Consider the following 24,303-nt stretch of genomic DNA (forward strand, 5'->3'; position numbering starts at 1 on the left):
AGTAACTCAGTCAAGGGTGCACCCCTGTATGTGCATACAGGGCGTTTGGCTTGAGGAACCTCTTCTCTCATCTGCAGGTATGTTTTCCATTTTCTTTTAACTCCACAGAGCATGCACAGCGGTTGCCCAGTGCTGGGTGGGAGATCCAGCACAGCTGCAGAAAGTTTGAATCATCTGCACAGTAATAGCTTAATGTGACTCAGCTGAGCAGAGAGTTGGTGGGGTTTTAGTCCCCTCTTCCCCCTCTCTGTGCTTGGTGAAGGACACATTGCTTCCCTTTTAGAATAGAGGCCCCAGTACCAGGCAGGATTACCTGAATGTGCAAGGTAGGGGTGGATTCGTGGCTGTGAACAGGGATCGCAGGTTATGATGAGCTGCCAAAAATGGATAGATAAAGAGGAGGCAGAACTTAACTGAGTTAATCCACAAGGAGAAACAACAGCTAGTGAGTTCAGCGAGAGCTTTTCCTGGCTATGTCCAGATCAAACTCAGCCTCCTGCTCTCTGCTGCTAGTTGACCTTTTATGTCTCAGTCCTGCTGCTGTTCAGTTTCTACCCTGGAACACAGAGATGCTCCTTTACTGACCCTTAAAACTGGAGACACGCTGGGGATGGGAGGGTCTTGCTCAGAGTTATTTCTGCTTTTCACAACAGAATGCTGCAGGGTCAGAAGGAAAGAGTAGCTATACTGCTAGTATGGTTTGGTTTGCATGGTAAGTGTATAGTAAACATTTGGGTACTTGTGAAGGACAGCTTCTGTTAAATCAGGGTGCTAATAAGGGTGAGAGCTTGCAAAGATCCTGATCGGTATGGCTTCCTTCTTGTGCTCAGATAACATCTTTATCTGCAATGAATGCTTTAATTTGGTTATTGTATGACCAATCACTTAGCCACAACTAAAAACAGCGGTGTTATCAGCACTGTTCCCAGGCTGAGTCAAAAACACAGCACTGCACTAGCTACTAAGAAGGAGAAAAATGACTGCTACTGCTGAACCCAGGACAGTGCTGCTGCTTTCTCTGTAGAGCTGGGATGAGATTTTAAAGAGTTTGGAAGCAATTATCAGTATTTACTCAATAGGCTGGGAAGCTCAAAGCGCAAATAACCGAGAACAGTTTCTTCCTACAGTTCCATTTGCTTTCCATATTCAAGTGAAAATTTGTACATTATATTTTTCATAAAAGTTATCCCCCTTTCTATAATTCTGAGTGTTTCAAGCAAGTGCTTTTATTTCCATGCCCATTACAGTTACTTGGTTTTCTTATTTTGATGTTATTTGTATGCTTTCTGGCCTTTAGTGATTTTTGGCTGACGCATTCACAGAACAAATGCGTAAAATCAGCCCAGTTTATGACCCGTTAATGTAAGCAGTTTTTCCTGACGAAATGATGTCACATTTCATTAACCTCTGAGTTCTTTTCTAGCCAATCACTGGAGCACTGCACACCTGAACATGAGCTAATATTGACACCTATCTTGCTCTCTTCCTCAATTAAATCCATCTTTATGGAGAATTCAGTTAGTTGTAATTGATATTTTATGACAAGGTTTTGCCAGAGGCCGGTGTTGTGCAGATAATGGATCTCGATCAAGAAATGTTAATGAACTAATCCTGTTTCGTGATGCTACAAGCAGTGCTGTTGCTCAGGGGCCGCGCTGTGGCACTGGCAGGGATGGCAGCGCACCCGCTGCTTGGTCTCCTGCATGTGGCAGATGCTTCTGACAAACAAGTTTGTTTGCTCCTTGGTCACGAGGTGCCTGATGAAAGCGATTCCACTCGGCTTTGTCCTTTGTTAGCGGGTGAGCTCTCAGCTGCGCCGCTGCCATCGGCTGCCCCTGGCAGCCACGGGATCGCTGGTGGGGCCTCCAGGGTTCAGCCTGAGATCGAGGTGCTCTCCCCATGTGTTCAGCTCTTCAGAAGGCCACAGAGATGTGTCTTCTGCTTTAGATTCAGACTTTGTTATTGGAGGTTCTTTTTAAAATGTTTTGTTCTGATTTGGGGGAGTTCAATGAAAATCTGTGTAATTCGGCTGCCGATACAAACTGAATTCCAAGTCAGATCTGACCAGTAGTAGCACTTCCTACAAACTGCTAGGTTAGATTACTTTGGTGCTTCTAGGCAAGAAAATAGCGTTCAGCAAAATAAAACTGAAACCAACTGAGTAATAGGCATTGTCAGCTCCTTTACCGTTTCTCATCAAAGACTGAAGGATGATCAAAGAGCCAGCAAGTGAGGCCAGGGTTTAGGTGTGTAAGTGGAGCAGCAGGAAGCCTGTCACTTGATTACAGATGAGGCTAAATTAATCCTGAGCTTTGCTTTCATGTTTCACTAGGCTCTTCTTAGCCACAAAACTTAGTCCAGCTTGAGAAAGTCTGCAGTTAGCCATGGACAGTAAAATCTGGGAGATGATTTTTATTAGTCTCCATGGAAGATGCTTTATCTGTCAGTACTTGGAGTAGTAAAATATGTAGCTGTGGAAGCTAGAGATGAAGATGAAGTGGTGCCTGGTGTGCAAGATGAACCAGTTTCTGCCAGGTGCTTGTTTCATCTCATTCTCTGGTACTAAAAAGTTAAATGGTGTAATAGTCTTTTGCTATTAAGTATGAAATTGAAGAATGGGGAAGATCCATTTAAAGCTTACTCTCTTCAGGGACTTTGACATTTTCCTTCCGTGTTCTTTGTGTTTCAAGGGCTTTTCCAGAACAATTTCTCAGTATTATATGTCCGTGTGTGTATATACACACATATATATATATATACACACACACATATGTAGTAGTTTCCCAAGTAGGATTTGTCTCCAGGCATGTACAACTGCATGCAGAGGGCAGTCAGGACCTTTGGCCCTCTCAGACACATCTGGAACTGCAAAGTCTCGTTATTGGTTTACATTGAAGCTGTGCTAATTTCTGTAGGTACAAAGTCACCCTGAGCTGATCGACTGTAAATGCTGTTTGAAACTTAGAATAAATGTGGCAACCCCTAATCTGAAGTTACATAAAGCACATAGTCATCTTACTATGGTTTCAACTGGCTCCTCTTATTATGAAAATCAGGGTAGTGAAAATAGTAAGTTGGTAAATTCAGGTTTTTTGTATACTATATAAGTGCATGTGTGCATATATCATCATCATCATCATCATCATGGCTTGACTTCGCAAACGAAGCTTTGGTCATTCAGGATGTTGCCAAACAAGATTGTCATCTCCTGGGTCAGTCTTGAGCAACCAAAGTCCTGAACCGCCTGCATGCAGGGCTGGGTCTGCAGCTTCCAGTGCACCTTATCCCCTGCTGTTTTGTCCCTCGCCTGTCGCTACAGGGCTTTGCAAGTGTGGGTAAACCCTTCAGGCCTGCGCAGTGGGTTTTTTAGGTGAGGTACCCTAAACAAGCTCCCTCTGCCCGGGTTTGCAGTTAGAGCTGTCCTTCTTCTGTGATGGCTGCCCGAAGGCTAGTTAACCCATCCTGCCCGTGGACACACGTTGTCTGACCCTTCAGTTGAGACCTGTCTGGCATGGGAGACCCTACCAGAGGCATATGCCACCACCAGCATAGCTCCCAACCTCACAAGGGCACGCAAGCTCTTTCCCCACGACAAGGGGGTGTCCGTGAAAGAGCCACATATATATTCACACACAAACATGTAAATACACATGCTAGTTAGATGTGCTCCTTACACACACCAGCGTTGGCATCACTTCCTACAGCTGGGGTTTCTGAGTGTGGGACAAGCACTGCAGAGCAGGCTTGTTCAGAACCCCAGGCTTGTGCTCCCACTACTGCCCCGCGCCTGTAGCCCGCAGGATCCATGCGGTACTGCCAGGAAAATCCCTGTCCCAACCTCTCGGGTGTGCTTGGCAGCCAGTGTGCCTCCGTGAATTCATACACCTGCCAGCTAGCTGAACAATCCTGCTTCCTTCCTACTGCCTGGGCTGCTCTGAACCTTCCCCATCCTGCCTCCAGCGTGCGTGCTGCTGACCCCACTTGTTCTGCCATAGAGATGCTGACGGAGCTCCAGCCGTGCTTGTTTTCAGGTCCTGTGGGTGTTTTCTGGTTGTATGTTATTCAACTAAGGTTTATTAAGTCTTTCCTCGCAGAAAACAATGATGCTTTGAAAAAAAAGTCTTAACCCCAGTTTCAATTCAGTAGGTTTGCTGCCTACTGAAGGAGTAGAATTACTAAAGCATTTACTGTGCACATGTAGTGATAAAAAGGTTGTTTTTTATATTCAAAAGAAGCATCGTAACCTCTGGCAGACCGATGCGGTGCACTACAGTTTCAATCACTGAATCTGCTTCTATCTCTGTCAATTGTCATTTACAGAAACGATGAAATTAATGTAATAGATGCAGCTTTGCTGAGTAACAGGGAAACAGCACATGGGTTGTAGGTCTTTGAATCCCCTTACCAAGCTTGTGTGACTGTTACGTTTCCTGGGAAACAAAAGGGTCATACACATTGATCCATAGTATCTTGTAATCTGCTGCTGCTTGTTAAATGCTAGTCAGTTGAAGAAAAATCTCTCTGACGTGCAGAGAAATAATCATTGATTGCAAGTGAATGTGCTGGAATAGGTTGAAAGTCCTATAAATGCTAAATTGCCATACCGATGTTTCTGGAGAGCGCAAGGCATGAGGAGCTTTGTCATGGTAGGTGATAAATTGGCTCCTGGCAGCAGAGGCTGTGCTCGTGCTGCCTGCAGATCTGTGCAAGGAATAAGGCTCCTCTTCCAGCCTTCACCTTTCTGTAATGTGCATCTAAGTGTTTGCAGCATGTAACTACAGGGAGGTGCCTGCAGCATATGGTGATACATGGGAAGCCCTTACGCTGCAGGCTTCTCTCAGAGCACTCATTCTGAACTGGGGATTTAAGATCTGCTGATGGGAAGAGAAGAAACCAACTGTTAGTCTGTAAACCAATATGAAAAGTGGAGTAAAGTCTGTCACTGATCCACTCCTGTGGTGCAGCCATGTACTGCTCTGCGCCAGCAGACCCTGTAGGCTTTGAACTGTCTGCAGTCATCATGTTCTTACATGAAGGAGATGAACCCAACAGAACTGTCTCTGCTGTAAAGGATGTGGGTGCTTTGGGAGCTTGGTCACTAAGCAGCTAAGAGGAGCAGATTGAAGCTGACACAGCTTTCTGTGTGTTGTTGGCTTGCAGCATCATGAGGAAGGCATGAAACTGTGTAATACTTTCTACTTTGGTGGTTATGGGTTTTACTTGTAGCTAAAGCATGTTGGGTGTCAACCTTAAGGCCCTGGAATCCTATCAGTGTACATGGAAGTGACTTACAGCAAGTTCACACAGCATAGGAAGGGATTACTTTGATGACCAATGTAAAGGCTGGAATATCATTTCTAGTTTTGTTTCTGTGGGGCAGTGCTGTTCCTACTCATAATGATCCTCCTGTTACCTTCTTTCTGCCTGTTATGATTAGATGCTTTGGGTTTGCCTCCCAGATGGAGTGCTAAGACTGGGATCCAAAGCGTTCATCAGTGCCAGGCTTCAGACTGTCTTCAAGCAAGGCTAAGTATTTCTATTTAATGAAGCTGTGCTTTGAAATATAAAGAAATTATTTGGTCCTCCTTTGTAACTAAAAGTGCGGAGCATCACAGCATCAGCCTGCAGTGAACAGCATTCCCTTTCTTCTGTGTGCTGCCAGTTCACACAAAGCAACTGTGGCAAGCAGCAATTATTCACAGAGCAGTATCTCGCAGTGTCTTAAATATTTAATGTATTATTCTGCATTCCCTTCCTCAGGAAGAAAAACATGCATTACCATGCTGCTTCTAGCAGCAAAGGCTTGATAGAGCTCAGAATTACCTTCCCCTCACACACGCACACGCTCTGACCTGTCATCTGCAGGCAGCGTGGCTTTGTACTGCGATGCTCCAAGTGGATTTCATTTCCTATCCAAAAGATAATATATTTAAATAGTCTTTATTTAGGATCAAGCTGTGGGTTTGATTCAACTACAGTTATTTAATCTGCCACCATTGTGCATTTTCATGCCAGAAGAATATTTTGGCTTTTCTCAAATTGGAAATCTTCCTTGCGGCTTGCACAATGGCTGCTTGTGAGATGCAGCCTCTGTCAGCAATAAGACTGGTAGTGCTGTGGTCTTATTTATCCTCTGGTTAACAGATAATGAAGCAGTTGCAGCCATCTGCACTGATGGAAATGGACTGCTCCTACCCCAACTTAGCATTATCCAGTGGAATTGAGCCTGTAGGGCTGGAAATTGCCCGTGGGACCCTGAGAAGGGAAGGCAGCATCCTGAGCTGTCTGTGTGGGGACTCACAGGAGATCACCTGCTCAGCCTGGTAAGAGCATCATATATAACTTCACACGCCATAAGGAGAGTTAACAAATCCTCTGTAAAAGGCTCATGATGTAGACGGTGCTGGACCGCTGGAATTACTATATTCTACTTACCCAGTCTTGGCAAGAGCATAGTTCCTACGTGGTTCTGTTACTGGTACTCACTGCAGTCACAGACATCTTAGAAACACTGCCACTGTTCCATACTGAGAGAGGGGACTGTTTAAACTGAGTGTTGGTAATGCTGTCTCCCAGATCAGTAACACTCCTTGTCTATTGGCACAGCTGAGGAAAGCAAGATTTAAGCTCGCCGATTCCTCACCGTATTCCTTCTCCACCTTCTATGGTGTCAGGACCTCCCCCTTGGGCAGTTTCAGAAGTAATCTTCAGTAAGACTTTTTGCTGCATTTATGAAAAACAGTTTCTTGCATCACAGAAAAGCAGAACTTGTATCATTGCTTCGGGTACCAGGAAGCCAAGTATATCTTTTGCTAAAACATTTTTGGAATATGGTCTTTTAAATGCCCAGTTTCTAGGAGCCCTGTGCCCTCAGGTTTGCTCACTACACAGTGCAAGGTGTAGCCCGTGGCCTTGGGTTTTGCTTCAGGACAGAACTCTCAACCAGAATTGTATTTACTCCTGTCCGTGGATACCTAAACCCTACTGAATAAGACAGTAACTGTCTGAATTTGAGACCAGCAGTTTCTTGGTGATAGTTTGATTTTTCTCCTGCATCTTACGCTGCAGAAGTGGGCTGTTTGTGATTTCTGCGCTAGCTGATGGAAATCAATGCAAGCTCTAAGCAAGTTTGTAATGCAGAAGCTGTGTGGGTCCATATTTTGTATAAATCTTTTAGCCTTGAAAGTGGTTGCTATTATGAAGAACGACTGTAATTGCAGTCATTCTTTAAGTTTCATGCTGACCGTGTTAGTGCCAAATAACCCAGCTGGGTATAGCTTTGCGTGCCAAGTTCAGTTACAGTTCATGCAGTGATTGCTTGGCCTGTTCTCTAACATGTCAACAATTTGCATGAGGAAAAGCAGTCATACACTGATTCACCAGTGAAACTGGGGGAGATTCTCTCAACTCCATGCCTACAAGTTCCTTGCAAACTCTGTGGAAACAAACTCAAGATGCAAACCAGGCTGCAGGGTTGTCCCAAGCCTTCCCCTGAGGTTGCAGGGTAGTTCTGCAGTTTCTTCTCTTTAGTAGTGGTATAACTCTTAGCTCAGTTTTCAGCCAATCCCTTGGGTGTAGTTCTACAGCTAACAGGAGTTCGGGAGGTTTTATATGTACAAAGTGGTAATTGTGCATATATAGACAAGTTATTTTTTTCCAATAACCTTATCATTAGATGGTGTATGGATTTCTTTCTGGACTACAAGCACCCTGAGTTCATGCCCATTACGCATGAACAAATTGGGCTGTTAGCCCTTCCTGCTTGCTTGCTTTAGAGCAGTGCAGTATTTCTTTTCCTGTCCAGTTAATTTGCTCTAAAACCCAAAAGAAACAAACCTTGTTTTGAAGTAACCTAAAATAGGCATATTTTTGTTCTTCCTGAAGCAGACATTCCTGAAATTACTTTGTGTAGAATGAGACATTTTGTTTGCTGCAGCTTAATGATACTGTTTTCAGGATTTAGGTTATTTCTATGTTTTAAATTAACATAACATCTTTGAGCAGGGTTTGGAAAGAGCCCAAAAGATTTAAATGCGATTTTAGATGTAAATAAAAAGAAGTGGAGTGATTGTGTGATTATACTAAAATAATTCTGTAAGCAGAATAAGAATTAACTAACTTTCTGTACCCCAAATCCAGACCTTTCAGTAGATTTTTGAAGTAGATTTCTCCTGTCTCTTCTGTCTTTTTCTTGGCCACTACACTTTGTTTCTCATGTTGTCAGTCTGCTCTGGAGGTTTTCCACAACAGCAAGATGAATCTATGGGGGGTGACCAGGTTAAAATGCTGGGCTATAACTTTCCCTGGGCCTGTAACCCTCTTGGTGTATGTCTTGGTTTCCATCTTGCTCCCCAGCAGTGATATGTGAGTGGCTTTCATCCAGGGACATTTCTACAGTTCAGCTTATGTAGCTTTTCCTATGTTTGACACCAGTTTCGTATGTGATCTTCACATAAGCAAACCAGAAATAAGCCTTTCTCCACAGGGCTGCTTTGATTCTGCATTTGATTGAACAAGTAATTATACAAGAATGAGAAGGCTGTTCAAGGCCAGGTTGGATACAGGGGCTTGGAGCAAGCTGCTCTAGTGGAAGGGGTCCCTGCCCATGGCAGGGGTTGGAGCTGGATGAGCTTTAAGGGCCCTTCCAATCCAAACTGGTCTGTGACACTGTGACTCTACGAAGGATCTAATACACAGACGTTACTGTAGGAGCCTCTGCAGAAGGGCTCCCCAGGAACCCAAAGCAGGGCCAGAGCTGCTTTGTCTCCCATGACATAGCCAACCCATGGGCTGCCCCCCCCAACACAGCCTCTTCAAAGAGCCGAACCTGTGAAGCCATTCCACCACCACGGTGCTGGCGGATCTTGCTGAGCGTGCTGACAGCTACCAAATGGATCAGATCTGAGGCTTTTTGTGCGCTGGGCTGTTTTAACTGCAGTTACGAAGCAGATGAACAGTTCCTAATAGGACACTGGGCTGCTGCTCACAGGGGTGATGGGGTTGGAAGGGACCCATTAGCAGCAGCAGCAGGGAAATTTCTAGAAAACAATGTCAGTAAAACAGACCCTTTCAGCCATGTTTTAGGACAGCCCCAAGATGGGTGGTTTGCTGTGTGGCACATGCTTTTTTCCATGCATTTATAAGTACATGCATCTCCCGGCTGGTGCGTTTGGTGGCTGGGGAGCCTGCCTTAGGTGTCTGCTGCAGGAAGAAAAACGAGGTGCTTTTAATGAAGCTGTAATCCTGCTGCTTGGGATTGCATAAGGAGCGCCTGAGGTCACCGCGCGCTCGGTGTCGTTCGGCACCACAATCAAGGTTGCGCCGGGGTGGAGGCTAATCAGAGCCGCTGTGTGTCTCATTACCATCTCCTCTTCATGCACAGCATATTGTCACTGCACAAAGACGGGGTCTGTTCAATATTTATTTATAGTCAGAAAGGCCCAAACTGTTTGGAGAAGATTCTTCTAAATCCGTGTTAAAAGCAAGGCAAAAAGTCGGGCTCAGTGAGCGGGTTGGCACGTCTGTAACACGCTATGTTAAGCAATAAACTTAATTAGAAGGAAATTAAGTTCACCCTTCTCAATTGTTAAACTAACAAGGAGCCACAAAGCCAACATATGTAAGCCACCCCTCAAAATCCAGCACTATTCACAGATCTTGAACTCTGGAAGCAAACAAATTATAGGGTAGAATAAGCTCCTAAAAGCTATTTCGAAGCTTTAGTGCTTTAGTTAAAAGCTGTTTGGACAATATGGTTTGTTTCCATTCCCACAGAGCTAATTCTTGCATATGCTGCATTTATGGCCTCCTCCCCTCACACAACACTGCTTATTTTTGTAAACATACCAGTAATCTTAGGATTAGAAGTGAAGATTTGCCACTAATTCACCAATACCTACTGTAAATATAATTAAGGCATTTCTAATGCTGATTTTATGAACCTCCACAGACCACACACGTTTATGGCTCTCTGAGCAAAGGTTGATCTATGGCAGTTTGTGCATGGGATATAAAAGAATGCATGCAAATAAGCACTTAAAAATTACTCCTAACATGATGTTCATTATGAGGCTTTGGCTAATGTGTTATTACAGCCTGCAGGGAAAAACTGGTTTCACCCTAAAAATGTAACTTTATATCATATATATGTTTAGAAGTCATGCTTGATGAGAGCAACCCTTGAGCATGATATCCTACTACAAGTTAAAATATTGCTGCTTAAACATAAGCGTAGTTGCAATCACCTCGGTATTTGTTGTATCTTAACTAAACCTGCTGCTGCAGTAATTCTTAAGGATGATGCTGAAGTTGCCTTTTGGGCAGGGAACACAAAGCTGCAGAAGGGAAGGCTGACTGTTCTGTTAGTGGTTTCATTAAGTAATGTGACGCCCAGTGTGAGAAAAGGCAGCAAGAGTACAGGATGGACCTTCACAAAGCCCTCACAGGAGAATTACCCGGTTCCAAGCAGCTGTGCTGGTTTTGCTTAGTGGTTACACAAAGGATGAAAGCAGTGTGGTGGTGCAGAGGTGTCTGCTGTGGTCCAGCACCTCCAGGAAGGATGCGTATGTAGGCTGCTGAGGCTGCTACTTGCAGGCTGTACCACTTGCATATGCTCCTGTATTCCAAGGTTCTGCAGTGATATTGTGAATTGAGCTGAGATGTTCCTGCTAAGGGCACAGAGCATGAGACTGAAAGTAGAAAACAGGTTCTGGGAACGTTTAATGTAGTGGTGCATAGAGTGGAACTTGTCAGTCATTCACAGAACAAAGTGCTATGTCTCACATATAGCATACAGAAGGGTAGAGTGCTTTTAGAATACTGAAAATTGATCATGTTTTGACTAGTTGAGAACAACATTTCTGCAATTCCCCTCTCTCTAGTGTATAGGAAATGGATGTTGGGTTTTCTCTTTGGGTTTTTTTAATATCATGTTTAATGGCATGCTAAGTAGTATGAAATGTCAATAAAAAGGAAGACAATGTAAAGCCACTGAGCTTTTAATGTTTAAAACTACAGTATTTCTGAATAGTGGTAATACTTTATAATTTTATTCTTTTGCTGTCATCTCAGGACTTCACTGGAAACACAAAGCAGCATCTCAACTGATCAGCTCAGGTACTGTATTAACACAGATGTTGACTTTCAGTTTGAAATAATACAGATTACCACTGTTGTGTATCAGCTGTACACCGCATAACCTCATCTTACCGTGCATAGCCAGTGAAGGCATTGGCCAAAGGGCTGGATTTTTCTGTTTGAGAGGAGATACTTTGCTCTTTTCCAGGATTTCCAACTTGAAATTCAGTTGTGTGAAAACTCAAACACTGTGTTTGTTCTCAGAGGGGATGGAGGGAAGGTGTGTTTGTGCACCCACAGGGGAAAACCTTCCCTCTCTCTCATTTTTATAACCTTAAATTGTGCTGAAAACATTTGACCCTCCGTGGCACAGTCTTACACCACTTTGAGTTTGCGGTACTGGTTGTGTTGAAATGTCATTCGTGGTTTCCATTGCTCGGTGTTTTGATAAAAGCACGTGTATAAACTTCAGAGAGTTCTGTCATATGAGTCACTGCAGGAACTGAGAGTTTACTTTGATCACTCAATTTAGAAAAACTGCTTAGTACTGTTAACACTACATATCAAATGGTGCCTTGCATCTCATATTCTCATAGTTACACATTAAAGAGTGCATCAGAGTTGCAGACTTCCTTTGATGAAGCTGGGGCAGACTGACAGTTGTTTTGGTGCAAGTCTTCCTTTGGAGACGTTATGGATTCAGGATGTGGCTTTTTCCCACACTGCAGTTTTAACCTTGCTTGAGCAAAACATTAGTGGGAACTTTTCTGTTTAACCTGATTCAAATTGAAGGCCCTCTCTACTATTAATCTTCCATTATTTCCCTGCGTATGGTCTTCTGAAAGTAAAGCATGTGCCCCATTGTCATTCCCTAAAACCCCTGCCCCCCCGACATTGTAATATTATCTTTGTCTTCAGCCCAGCACTGCAGCGCTGGCCGGTGCTCAGGCCTGACTGCAGCTTTGTTCCCATCACCCGGGCTGACGGGAACACTGTTTCTTTGTGTGGGGGGACAATGCAGGACCCAATGTCAACTCCCCCCCACCCTGCTTGTCTGCAAACCTAAGCTTTGGGTAGCTGGTGTGTGATTTACCAGAGCCAGGTACTGCTGCCATCTTCACCTCAGCCCAGAGAAACCTTTGTGAAAACGTTACAGTGAGTTTCCTTCCAGTGGAATTTATCCATGGGAGGATATCGGTGAGAAAGATGGGGAAGAATTAGGCACATGTACAAGTGTCTGAATTCAAACATTTGGTGGAAAAGAAAAATGAGTAGGGCTAGTTGCACTGAGCAGACATGTCTTCTAGAAACTGCAGTGGTTGGGTCATTTTAAGTTGCTATGGGATCATAAAAACATGGGAATCTTTCCTTGTTTTAAACTGTTTTCAGTGCAAGGAGACCATGTGGGTTAATATCCCCCAGCATGCGCACTGCCATTGCTGCATGGCATCAGGAGCCATGGGGCTGAACACATGCAGTGTGTGTGTGTGTGTGTGTGTGTGTGTGTGTGTGTGTGTGTGTGTGTGTTTGAAGTCCCCTGGCCTTGGCTCTCATTAGTATGCATTCAGTGAGTAGCTCTTTCTTAAGCCTGCAACAGAGATGCAGGCTGGTAGGGAATCCCTGAGTGCCCTCCTTTATATTTCAAACAATAGCTTTATAATAGCTTATACTCTACCTTCTACCAAAAAAAAAGCTTTAAGCTGGAAGTTATTGGAGATTTTGAGACTTCCCTCTTTATCTCACCCCCTTTGAGAAAATGCTCAGACATTTCCTAAGCTAATTCAAACAGATGAGAGCACTTGTGAATGTTTTTACAGAACTAGCTTCATAAAGTTATTTGGAAGTAAATGCATTTGCATGTGGTAAATCCTTTTAAATGTTGAGAATTGGGGTGAAATAATATCTGGGAATTGCCAGATGACGATGTAAAAATGCTACACTTGAACTGTAACTGCAGTAATATGATGAAGTTTAAAAACTCTAGAGTAAATTCAGAGGAAGCATGAAGGACATTTCCGCATTACACCAGCTACACTACACCAGTGAGTTTTTCCTAGGGTTAAGCAATAATTGAAGCAACAGCATGTAAAATGTACTTGGCTTCAGTAGGTGAGAACTGTAAACAGAATTTTAAGCAAAAGGAGAGATAGTGGAAAACGTCTTGTTATTGAATGTGTTCTCATGAACCTGTTGAGCAAATCTGCCTTTGAATGACTGGTGACATGAAACATCAATTCATATGAACGCATTCAGTGCCCTGTCAAGCAATTTGCATGTTCTCGTCAGGCTGCTCTTATTGCATTCTGCTCCCTAAGTTCCTGTCCCCATCAGCAAGGTCAGTTCCTGCTCTAGAACAATGCAGTCTAAACTTCTGCTTTGGTTGAGTTTCAGTTGTGTGAGGGTCCCCACCAGGCAGATCCATCAGTTTCCCCTGGATTTATTTAGACTGCGTTTGGATGCTGTAGGTTCCATTTGAAAGTTACACAGTGGTGAGATCAGAGAGAAGCCCAGTGCTGGAAAGAGTAATGTGAAAAGCATGCTCATGTCCGTTATACAAACCTGTACACATTGGCACGCTGCATATATGTCTGTATATTTTGGCTCGCACAAACTCCTCCATAGTCTTCTCAGTATTGTTCTGGATATTTGGAGTCGGACTCTGTCAGCTTTCAGCTGGTAGCTGAAAATATTTTGTTTCCTAAGATCTAAATTGTAATGTGAGCCTTCTGGAGTGTTGCATTGCAGACCTGCTTCCAGTGGTCCAGAAATAGAAACATTCAAGCTTTGCAGATATTTGTGGCATATTGTGACAAACTGATCAACTAGTGTTTGTATGGGTGTAGAGAACAGACGTGCAGGAAAGATACTTGCTGTTCTATTCATGCTGACTTTCTTACTATTTTACTTCATGATATTTTGGCAACTTAAGAGGTTTAATAACCAATAATGAAGGTTAGTATCGAGGAAAATAACTTTGGCTTGAGTTACTGGAGTATTTCTGGGCAGCAGAGCTTCCCTTTGTGTAAAAGGGGGGCTTGATTTTTACGTCCCTGTTGCTCTGGACGTCTCTGCAGAGCATGTTGTGCCCCATCCCTGGCAGTGTTCAAGGCCAGGTTGGACCGGCCTGGAGCAAGCTGCTCTAGTGGAAGGTGTCCCTGCCTGTGGCAGGGGGTCAGAACTGGATGAGTTTTAAGGTCCTTTCTAAACCATTCCATGATTCTATGCCTGGGTGTCACAATGGTGCAGCAGAGCCCAAGGGCTCTGTATGACCACAGCTCATCCGTTTACCCTGACTGCGAAGGGAAGCTTGCTGAAGTGGTACCCAGAAATGCGTAGGAGGGCAGAAAGAGCGATCTGGTTTGCCAGAACCTTTAACATGAAAGTTTTGCTTATTCTTTATACGAGTAGCCCAGGAAAATTTCCCACCAGTATGCAGGGGGAGACTATTTGATTTCCAGTATCAAGAAAGGGACCTAATATCACAATGATATTCTCAAGCTCCACAGTGTACGGGTCACTAACATGAAGGTTTTGTGTGTGGCTACTGAAGTATTTCACCCTGGAGTTGTGAGTGAGTCATGGAAAACGATTTTCTTACTGCAGGCTTCCAATTCTGTACTCCATGTAAGTAGGAGGATAGGCTGGTTTTCCGAGCAAGTGAAATAGTTTTCAATCACTGTAAGGATGTAAATATCAGTTGTTCAAGTTATGTATTTTATGAAGGGCTAAAGACTATGGAGCTAGACAAGTCAATTGTGCTGATTTCCCAACACTTGCAATCAGTGTAACTCTAGCAGGCACTGACTTCATGCTGGGGTTATTTTATACAAGGCTCTCCCTCAGTGGATTGTTCTCCTTCAGCCTCAGAGCGTTGTGGCTTGACAAGAAACCACCGTGAGAGAGGAGGTGGTGTCCTCTGTGGTTTTCCTTTTGCCCTTTCTATCGTGGCTGTGTTTGAAATACCTGCCAGAGGCTTTGGTACACCGCTGCCAGAGCTGCCTCTGTGCGGCACAGCTCTAAATGACCAGAGAGATGTTCAGTGAGCTGCTCACTGACAGCGCCAGTGCTGGGGCTGCAGCACATCTGACAATTCCCCCTCTTACTAGGCCTGAGAATTCCAAGTCAAAGGTTTCGGTAAATGCCTTTCTGAAAGAACTCGGTTTATATCCAGGGTGAGCGTGAGATGAAGCTTAATTGTCTTTGTTGTTTTCCTCTGGAAGACAAGTAAAAATGAAGAACATGTTGAGAGCAGGCTGCTTTGCATTTGCAAATCCTGATTAGCATTTTCTCTGCATGGGGTGTGGGATAATCAGCCTTGGTTCTGTCAGAAATCCATGGGTACGTGCCCCTTCTCTCTGCCCATCTCGTATACAGGAATAAGGCAGTAAGTGACAAATAGTTGGGGTTTTTTTCTGGAAAGGGTATGATGGAGAGAAGGAAATGGCTTTGCAAGGTGGGCAGTTAAAGGCAAAGCTTTCAGGAAAGTCTCATTTCAGGGTCAAGCCTCTGGATGGTGCCTTTTGAGCTTACCTGTCCCAGTATGGCTTTCCCCTTCTTCCCGGATTCTTTGGAGCGAGGCACTCCTTGCTGCCGCTTCCTTTTTTCATCCTTTTGTTTTTACAGAGGATTCCCAAGGGATTCAGACAGAATGTTCCAGTAGGGAAAGCTCTAACCTAAATAATGCTTTTTTGCTATTGGATTGTTCTTGGGAATAAAGGGGGAAAGGTTTGCATGTCACCCTCCTGGCAGTACACTGTAGTCTTGTAAAGGGCTTGGCCCAGCCCCAGCCAGGAGCAGCTCCAGGGTGGGCTGGAGATCCCTGGGAGGCCCCTCATCTCCAGGGCCTGTCATCCACTTCCTCTTTAGATAGAACTATCCCTGGAAAACAGGGGCTGGTACTAGGGACGAAAAGCTGGGATGGAGGATTTTGGTATGAAAATCTAAATACCCTCAGCATCACTGTCGTGAAAATTGCCAAGCTAATGAAGCCCGAGGGAATGTGGGGTCAGGAGGAAAAATAGGCTTGAGCTTTCCCATTGTTTAATGCTGTTAGGGACGTGCTTCTCAAAAGTAAGCAGCAGTGTTTTCTGAGGAATCACTGCGACGGTGATACGAGCTCTGACACTGGTCTGAGAGAGCTCGCAGTGAGGCCATGCAGGCATCACAGGCACTCTGCTATTGCGAAAAGAATCTTGAAAAGAAATCAGCTTGGTAAAGGCCCAAATGAAATATCCATCATGTTTGTGCTGCTCCGTGCAAGCTGCTTTTCTCCTGTTGGTACCCACCGCTCACCCTGTACTGTACAGCGTGGCTGTAGGGAAGAACCAGAGTGTGGCTTTGAGCGTTGCTTGGGCGGACCCTGCCTGTTTCTGTGCTCAAACACACTTACAATTTGATTTCAAGCCAACTTGCACAAACCACTTTTCTAAGAAGTGTCAATGTAAAGGAGCGGTGACAGTGAGTAAAGCCAGAAACCAGAAAGGTCCCTAAATATAGCCGGTTATCCCAGCGCTGGGGGAGTGGGGTATGGCTATGCACGGAGGAGCTTCACGTTAAGCATTAGGGTTTGGTTTGCTTCTAACTTAACATAAATGAAGTAACTGTAAATAATTAATTATAATTAATAATGAATTAACACTTCAAATGGGGTGTGTAATTTTGTATTTTTAGCACCTTTCCATGTGCCAGAATCTTTGAAGTATTTCTCCACCTTCTGATTTTGGTTTTGTTGGTGTATCCATTGAACTTCTACACTCCTATACCTTGTTGATAGTATTGCAACCTATACGCTCAGCATTTACTGTTAGTGATTTTGTCATTCAACAGAATAAGAAATACCCCGGGGTTGGGGGGGGAAGAGGGTGGGTGTCTGGAAAAGTGCACTGGGCACACAGAATCGGCCAGGTTGGAACAGACCCTTATCATCAAGTCCAACCATTGCCCAGCACTGCCAAGGCCACCCACGGCACTGAGGGTCTCATCTCCACGCTGTGTGAACGCTCGCAGGGACGGTGACTGCAGCCCTGCCCCGGGCAGCCTGTTCCAATGCCTGAGCACCCTCTGGGGCAGGAATTGTTCCTCAGCTCCATCTAAACCTGCCCTGGTGCAGCTTGAGGCCGTTTCCTCTTGTCCTAACGCAGCTGGGTCGGTCTCCTCTAGGACGCTCTGGGCTTTAACAACCGCACCATAAAGGCTCATGTGCTGCTGAGGTTCACCCTTGTGCCGTGCCGTTCCCTGCAGTTTGCGCTGTTGGTGAGCGCCTGCAGCGGGGCCGTGCGTGTCGGTACCGGGCCCGCCGGGTGAGAGGGGGGTAAGGAGGGTGTTAAACCGGCCTGTGCGCTCCGTCCGAGGAGCCGCAGGTCCTGGTGAGAGGGGGGTAAGGAAGGTGTTAAACCGGCCTGTGCGCTCCGTCCGAGGAGCCGCAGCCCGTGGTGAGAGGGGGGTAAGGAAGGTGTTAAACCGGCCTGTGCGCTCCGTCCGAGGAGCCGCAGCTCCTGGTGAGAGGGGGGTAAGGAAGGTGTTAAACCGGCCTGTGCGCTCCGTCCGAGGAGCCGCAGCTCCGGGCCCGCCGCGCTCCGCTCGCTGCGCTGTCCCCAGCCGGTGCCGCTGATCCCGGCCCCGCTCCGCTCCGCCCCGCCCGCCGCCGGCCCCTCCGTCTCCGCCGGCCAATGGCGGTGGCCGCGGGCGCCCCGGCGTGGCCCCGCTGCCGGGCAACCGGTGCTGGGCCGCGGTGCCGGCGGGGTCCGTGCGCTCGGGGCGGGGGAGCCGCGCATCCCGCAGCCTTGGTTTGGGTTTTCCTCCCTTTTCCTGCCCTCCCCTGTCCCGAGGAGCCCGCAGCTTCTTGCCTGGGTGCGGGCAGACAATGGAGCTGTGCCTGACACAGGAGGAGCTCCGGGACGGAGCTGCGTGTTGCTCCGTTTAAAACAACAAAAAAAAAGGGGGGAAAAAATCCGTCGGCTCCCATGTGATGGGCTCGCTGCGCTGCTGTGGTTACGGCGCGGGTGATGTCAGAGCTGATTGGGATAACTGCTTACATTTTCCGAAGTTCTGTCAGCTTTAAGGATGCTTTCCAAAGGTCCTTCAAAACCCTTGACTGGAATATATATGCATGTTGTTTGACCAGAGGGCTTTTAGAATGGCCTAAAATAGCCCAAAGGAGAAGTGGGATTTCTGTGTAATATCAGTTATCCCGGTAGTACTGGGGACTTTGGGAGAGCTGAACCGCCAGCGGGATCAAAGAGCGCACATGAATTTGTGTCCTTTGTGCGAGTGGCTCTTTGTATGGAAGTGGGGTGCTGTGAGGGTGCAGGTGCTGTGCCATGTGCAGGACGAGCTGCAGGAGCTGGCGGCGATTAGCACGACTTACGCTGCAGCAGTAAGGAGAGGAGTGTGTTGGACTGTCTTCGAGTCATTCAAACCCTAACAACAAAGTCTGGTGGTGTTAAACCTAGCTGCACGCGACGCTTGCTGCAGCAGAAGGGTCTGAAAATGCTGAAGTTAAAGGCCTTCTGCTTGGATTACTGGCAGTTTTTATGTCTCCAGCCTCTTCACGGTTTCTATAAAAGGTAAGAAAACATTAACTCTGAAATGCTTTTCAGAACGCGGTGGCTGCACATGGTGCCACTGGTGCTTTTACTTGCTCTACTGCTGAAAGGCAAATATGCAGGAGAAAGGGAGTGGTAGAGAATTAATGAGAACTTGTGACAAAGATGGTAAAGCAGCTTTTTTATTGCATTAATGGTCAGGCACTTTTGTCTCTGTGCGTGCAGATGTGAGGGGTGATGATGCTGTGTGGCTTTAACATTTACTTTCAGCCACATCATCTCAGCTAAAGACTCAGGACTTCTCTGATATTTTATCTTGAGCACAGTAGCTTGTGCTGTGCAGTGCAAAGACTGTAAATAGCACTAGGAGATTAATTGGAATGTCATGGAAATTTATGTAATGCAGAGAAGATCCTTTTTTCCCAGAGATATTTACTAATATAATAGTTCATTTTTCACCTTCTTCCCAGCACAGAGTGCACATCACAGTCACTCAGGGCAATGGGTACTTCACTTGGGCAGGTCTGACATACAGCTTAAATGATTGATGGTGAATAGTGATCATGAAGAATAGGGCTGGGTGTCAGAGGGATTGAGCTTGCCTATTTAATGGAACAGCAAAATAAGCAATTCCATTTAACATGTCCCTGAACTTCCCCTGGTGCTTTTTAATCTAGAGTTCTGTTTTCTTGCTTTTGATTTACGCTTCTAAACAGAGTGAATTACATATATTTCGGGGGGGATTACTTCATTATTAATGAAATCCATGCAATGCCTTAAAATAGGATTCTGTCCATGTTACATACACTTTCTGGTGGGACTACCTATTGTCAGCCTACAGAAAGTGCTTTGTGCTAAATGCTAATTGCGGCTGGATTTTCCATGCAGTGACTGAAGGCTGGAAAAGGGAACTGTTCCAAGCGTTTTCAAGGTTTAAGGGGTGCCCCGCACTCACTGGCATTGAGTAATATAGGGCCCTCATCTGTGACCACAGGCTTGGGAAGTTTCAAAAGATAGCTTTATTCTCCTCCTCTTGCAGCTTTTCACTGGTTCCATTTCTAAGCCAAAAATTTCCCAACCTATTCCCAGCCCATTGTAATGCCTTGCTTGCTGAGAAACCATATAAAATAACAGAAATGTGGCCAGACTGTTTTGACACACACACACAACTAAACTAGAGCTCTGTCTCTTGGGTTCCTGGCAAAACCCCAGCTTTGTCACAAATGAATTACAGTAGAGTTATTCTACATCTCCTAATGGAAACCTCCTCAACAGCCAGGGACTGTCTGCTTATTTCCTTCCACATTGTTAATTTATTTGTCATCGAAACCTACTTGAGCCTTCCTGGAGGGCGTTTGCATGAACAGGAGTAAAAAGAGGCCTTAAGCGCTTAAATATCAGATAGAAGCACTTTGTATTTGTCATTTTGAAAGGAAGAAAATTGACGGGAAGTAGCAATTTTCTCACGTTTTAAACAAAATAAGTTCTCAATTGAGGCACGGTGACAAACAAGTGCGAAAGCGAGCGGTCCAGCATAACAAACCTAAATGTGAGGAAGCTCAGCATGAAAAGGGAAAAAATAGCTTTCAGGAGACTTATTTTCAATTCCTTTTTTATTAGCAATTGTAAATTGTTTCAAGTGCTCTGGAGAAGAGCCAAGGGGCTGAGGGCAGGTTCTGTGTGTGCCTGCCTGTGTGTATTTGTTATTTTCATGTCTACAATGAGAATAACCAAAACAGGACTTGAGTAACATTTCCATTACATGGGTCTTGCTACATGATTTTTTAATATCAGCATCAGGGTTGTTGCCTGTTACGCCTTAGTGGTGCAGGCAAAGATGTGTCCCTGGAGGACATGTCCCTGTGCCACTGTTAACCTGGAGGGCAGTCATGGCTGCAGTGAAGAGCTGCGGGCCTGGGGTACCTTTCCCCACACCAGCAGCACTATGGAAATGGGTGACTTTGCAGAGCAGGCCCAGGGATGCTGTGGAATCACTGCCCACCTCCCACTTGAGCCACACGTTCCTGAGCCTTTGGGCTGACTCAGAGCCGCACTGCTTGGCCATGGGAGCTCTGCTCATCGCTGCTCGGGCACTCGCCCTCCCCAGCTGCACTTAGCAAGCCATACATGACAAGAAATGTGACTTCTCTTTCCTTTTGTGGACTGTCTGAGCAGAGCATGATTTGTGTTTTCAGTCACAGCCAGTGCTCAAAGCTGCTGTAAATGTTTCTTGTTGCTGCTACTGCTGTATGGTCTGAAATCATGCTCTGTTTTCCAGCTTGTGTTACTCGGGGAAGTCCTATGGGATCCTGTCTGTAGCCTGACCTGAACAATTCTGATTTATGGTACAATTTTGTCTTGCACCAGGAGCCGCTTGCATGAAAATGTGCATCTATATTGTGATTCGTGGACCTCAAGAGTAGTCCATGCAGGGTGTGTTAGGTCTTGGGTCTTTCCTGCATAGCAGCTCATGCTGGTTGCATGGTAGAATGCAAACGCGATGCGTACACCCTGAATGTACGGAGCTGAGTATCGGGGTAGGGCCAGCACACTGCATTGCTGCCTGGGAAGTGTGCTTTATCCTCAAACCCTTGAGAGCAGGGTGGCACCAGCAGGCTCAGGCAGACTGAGTGGTGGCCTCTCCCCACTGCCCAAAGTGGAGGGGCTAGGAGCAGGATTGGCACGTGAGCCAGTCCCCTCCGTGGTTGCAGTGCCAGATGGGGCACTGATTAAATAGTGATTCTGAGTGATGGGACATTAAAACCAGGACAGGTTTTGCCTTCTGAGGTGATAGGTTTTGAATGTATTCAGGTACACACAAGAAAAATCCCATTCCCAAGCTCTTCGCAGCAAGCTGTGCGTGTGATAACCCTAAAGAGAAGCGCAGCTAAGGGCAGACACCCAGCCTAGAGCAGAGGGCTTCTGTAGAGCTTGTGGTCCTTCATGGGAATTGATGCAGTGAGGTATTATTTCCTCCATATTATCATGAGGGAAAGGGGAAAATAGGACAAAATAAACCAACTGTGCTTTTAGTCTGGCTCTTAAATCTGGGAGTGGCTTCAGTAGCCAGCACTGTGCCCAGCACATGGATATTCACAAATGAAATTACTGTGAGGTACTGATGCTGGTGCCTCCAATAACACGTGTATAAACTAACAGCCTGCTTCTCTCCAAGTTGCAGTAGGTTGCATACAGCAAACTGGGGGCACGGGGGTAGAAACCTGGCCCAGAAATGTTTGATAATTCACTACTTTATGAAAATCATATTTTGACTGTTGCCATGAGCACTGAGTGCGTTTTGGTCAGTGCGCCACAACCCCTTGCTTATGTGCTGGGTTTGGGTGTCCTTTGAATACAAATCCTAGAGGTATAAGGATGTGTTTCTGCAACAGATTAAAGTGTGAGCTGAGCAAATCACTGTAGGGCTGCTGTGGGATTTTGAGGCTGAATATCTCATGGGTTACTCAGTGGGTGATTATAAAATCAGGTGAGTTGAGGTTTAGCATGTGAAAGTGGAGATTTCCTTTAGCTGGCAGGCGCATCGTGCCGTGCTTCTGCCAGCTGGTGTGGAATAGCCCAAGTGAGAAATTGTTACCATCAGCATTGCCTTAAGGGTAACGCATAAGGTGAGCAAATGTGTGTCTGGCAGTGAAGGCACCTATAGGCTGTAGTTTGGGGGGAGGGATTTTCCTTCCCAGAATGTGTTCTCTCTTGTTGTAAGAGTGTTTTAAAAAACATAAAGGAGGTGCCAAGGTTGCAAAGGCTCCTTCGCTGCAACCCAGGTCCTTGACAAACAAAACCATTTGTAAACGATTTCTTCTCACTTCTTTTTCTTTTTTCATCAGCTTGGTCCCTCCAAAGGAGCCATGAGTCCCTTACAGAACAACTGGGGCCATTTCCAACAAGCATCTGATTCCAGGAATGGGATGAGTGAGAGATGACTGGCTTTTTGAAGCGGAGATTAGTTGGAATTGTTTCTGCTGGTCCTCAGTTGGCACTAGCAATTCCAACACGGTGGTTCAGGAGAGACTGAATCATGAGCTTTAGCCCATCTCCGAGCAAGAACAGGTCTGTGGTTTGATTCAGTCCCTTCAGAATGTTTCAGGGATGATTAGAAATGAAAACGCTTTCATCGATTGGCTTGGTAGGAGCAGCCTATTGCTGCCGTACTCGAATATCACAAAGTAACTGGGTGTCAGAAGCTCTGTAAAGCCACTCTTAATCTTGCTCTCTGCAGGGCACCTGCAGCTCTGTGCGCATCCTCTTGCTCACTCTGTTATCCAAGAAGAAATTGTAGCATTTGAAGCCATTAAAGGAATTGCCAGCCTTAATTTAGATGCAGTTTCAAAGACAGCACATGTGCTTTAGATGATCTATGGCAGGCTTGTCCTCTAGGTTAACTCTTTGTTAAAAAGAATGTGCTTTGATAGTCTTTGTCCTCGTTTCTGGTGTTAACAGTGTGGACTGCTTCTGGGATTGTGTGAGGTGGGCTCAGATGTGCAGAGAACATGTTTGCTGGCAGCAGAGCAGTGCAGTGTTTCCTTCAGGTAAAATGCAGCATAGAAAAAGATGCAAAGAACTCAATGGCCATGTGTTACTACATAGTTAAAGGGAATGCTGTTAGATTCCTTATTTAAAACCAGTTTAAATAAAGGAAAAAAGTTCTAGGTAATGTGCTGTGTGCAATACTGTAGTCCTGTATTCCTGGAAACAACAGCTGTATACTGGTTACAGATCTCAGTAACAGGGGGGTGGAAAAAAACCCTGAGGTTCTAGCTCATGAGAGCACTTCTTGCGCTTGCTTACAGAGAGTGATGCCAGTCGGTTTGCTCTTCTTCTGGCTGTCAGGTAAGTTATGAGCTCCTCTGCCATGTCTTGAACAAAACAACAGCAAAGTGGGTGGGAAAAGTCCCTGAAGCTTTGCCTTGAACTTGCATTTCGAGTTCACCATCTATGTTGTAGGGAACAAACAGTTTGATCTCACTTGACAGTGACTTCATCCAGAGCAGGGCTGAGTCATGTGGCTGTAGTACAGCTCTCTCCAGAGGTTTGTGTTGGCAACGTTTGTGCAGTTTCAGAGCAGCTGAGAGCATAAAATTCCCTCCTCCTTACTCCCCCCCCCCAAATCCACCCTCCTCTTGAAGTACAGCCCGCAAGCAGTGCAGATTGCAGTATTCTCACAGTCGGCATAAAAATGATGAAGAGGAAACCCTCAAATAAGTACATGAAGAGCAAAATGCCTTAAGGGCAGTCAGAGGACTTGTCTACACTCGGAGAAGTGATTGAAGTTGAGAAATTTGAATTCAGACACCCAAAATAGCTGCTTACCTGGTTGAAGCCTTCATTGTAACGTAACCAATGTTGCTTTATCTAGGAGAGAGTCTTTGCACAAGAGTTGAAAATGTATTGTTCAGATCCCTAAATTCATGCTTCTTGTTTGCCTTAACAAGGCTGCTTTTCTTTCTTGCCTGGCGGGCACGCATCTGACAGCATCCCTTAGCTGTCAGTCTGCTGATTTCAGCACAGTGTGCTGTGGGACTTGGGCACTGCTGAGCAGAAATCCTGCACAAACCTACGGTGCTGAGCTGCGTCTCCTCTAACCGCTGCTGGAACCGACAAACCGTGTTTCGGACCGGAGGCAGTTCTTTGTGTACGTGCCCTTCTCCTTTCTGCCTCTCTGCAG

General features: G+C 45.6%; 1 protein-coding gene across 8 annotated transcripts in view; it reads left to right on the top strand.

Moving 5' to 3' along the window:
* The window catches only part of IQSEC1 (IQ motif and Sec7 domain ArfGEF 1), a 337,609-nt gene that overhangs the window by 165,601 nt on the left and 147,705 nt on the right, over nt 1-24,303 (top strand). The window contains exon 1 of one of the 8 annotated variants that reach the window (XM_057404188.1): nt 18,114-18,641. The exons of the other annotated variants lie outside the window; for them this stretch is intronic. Within the exon in view, the coding sequence (XP_057260171.1) occupies nt 18,565-18,641 (77 nt within the window). The 5' untranslated portion in view covers nt 18,114-18,564. Of the gene's footprint in view, nt 1-18,113; nt 18,642-24,303 lie in introns of those variants that run through there. 8 annotated transcript variants of the gene reach the window in all.

Source organism: Pezoporus wallicus, unplaced genomic scaffold (genome assembly GCF_028554395.1).
Source record: "Pezoporus wallicus isolate ANWC-B61680 ecotype Strahan unplaced genomic scaffold, APGP_CSIRO_Pwel_v1 contig_5935, whole genome shotgun sequence".
NCBI lineage: Eukaryota > Metazoa > Chordata > Aves > Psittaciformes > Psittacidae > Pezoporus > Pezoporus wallicus.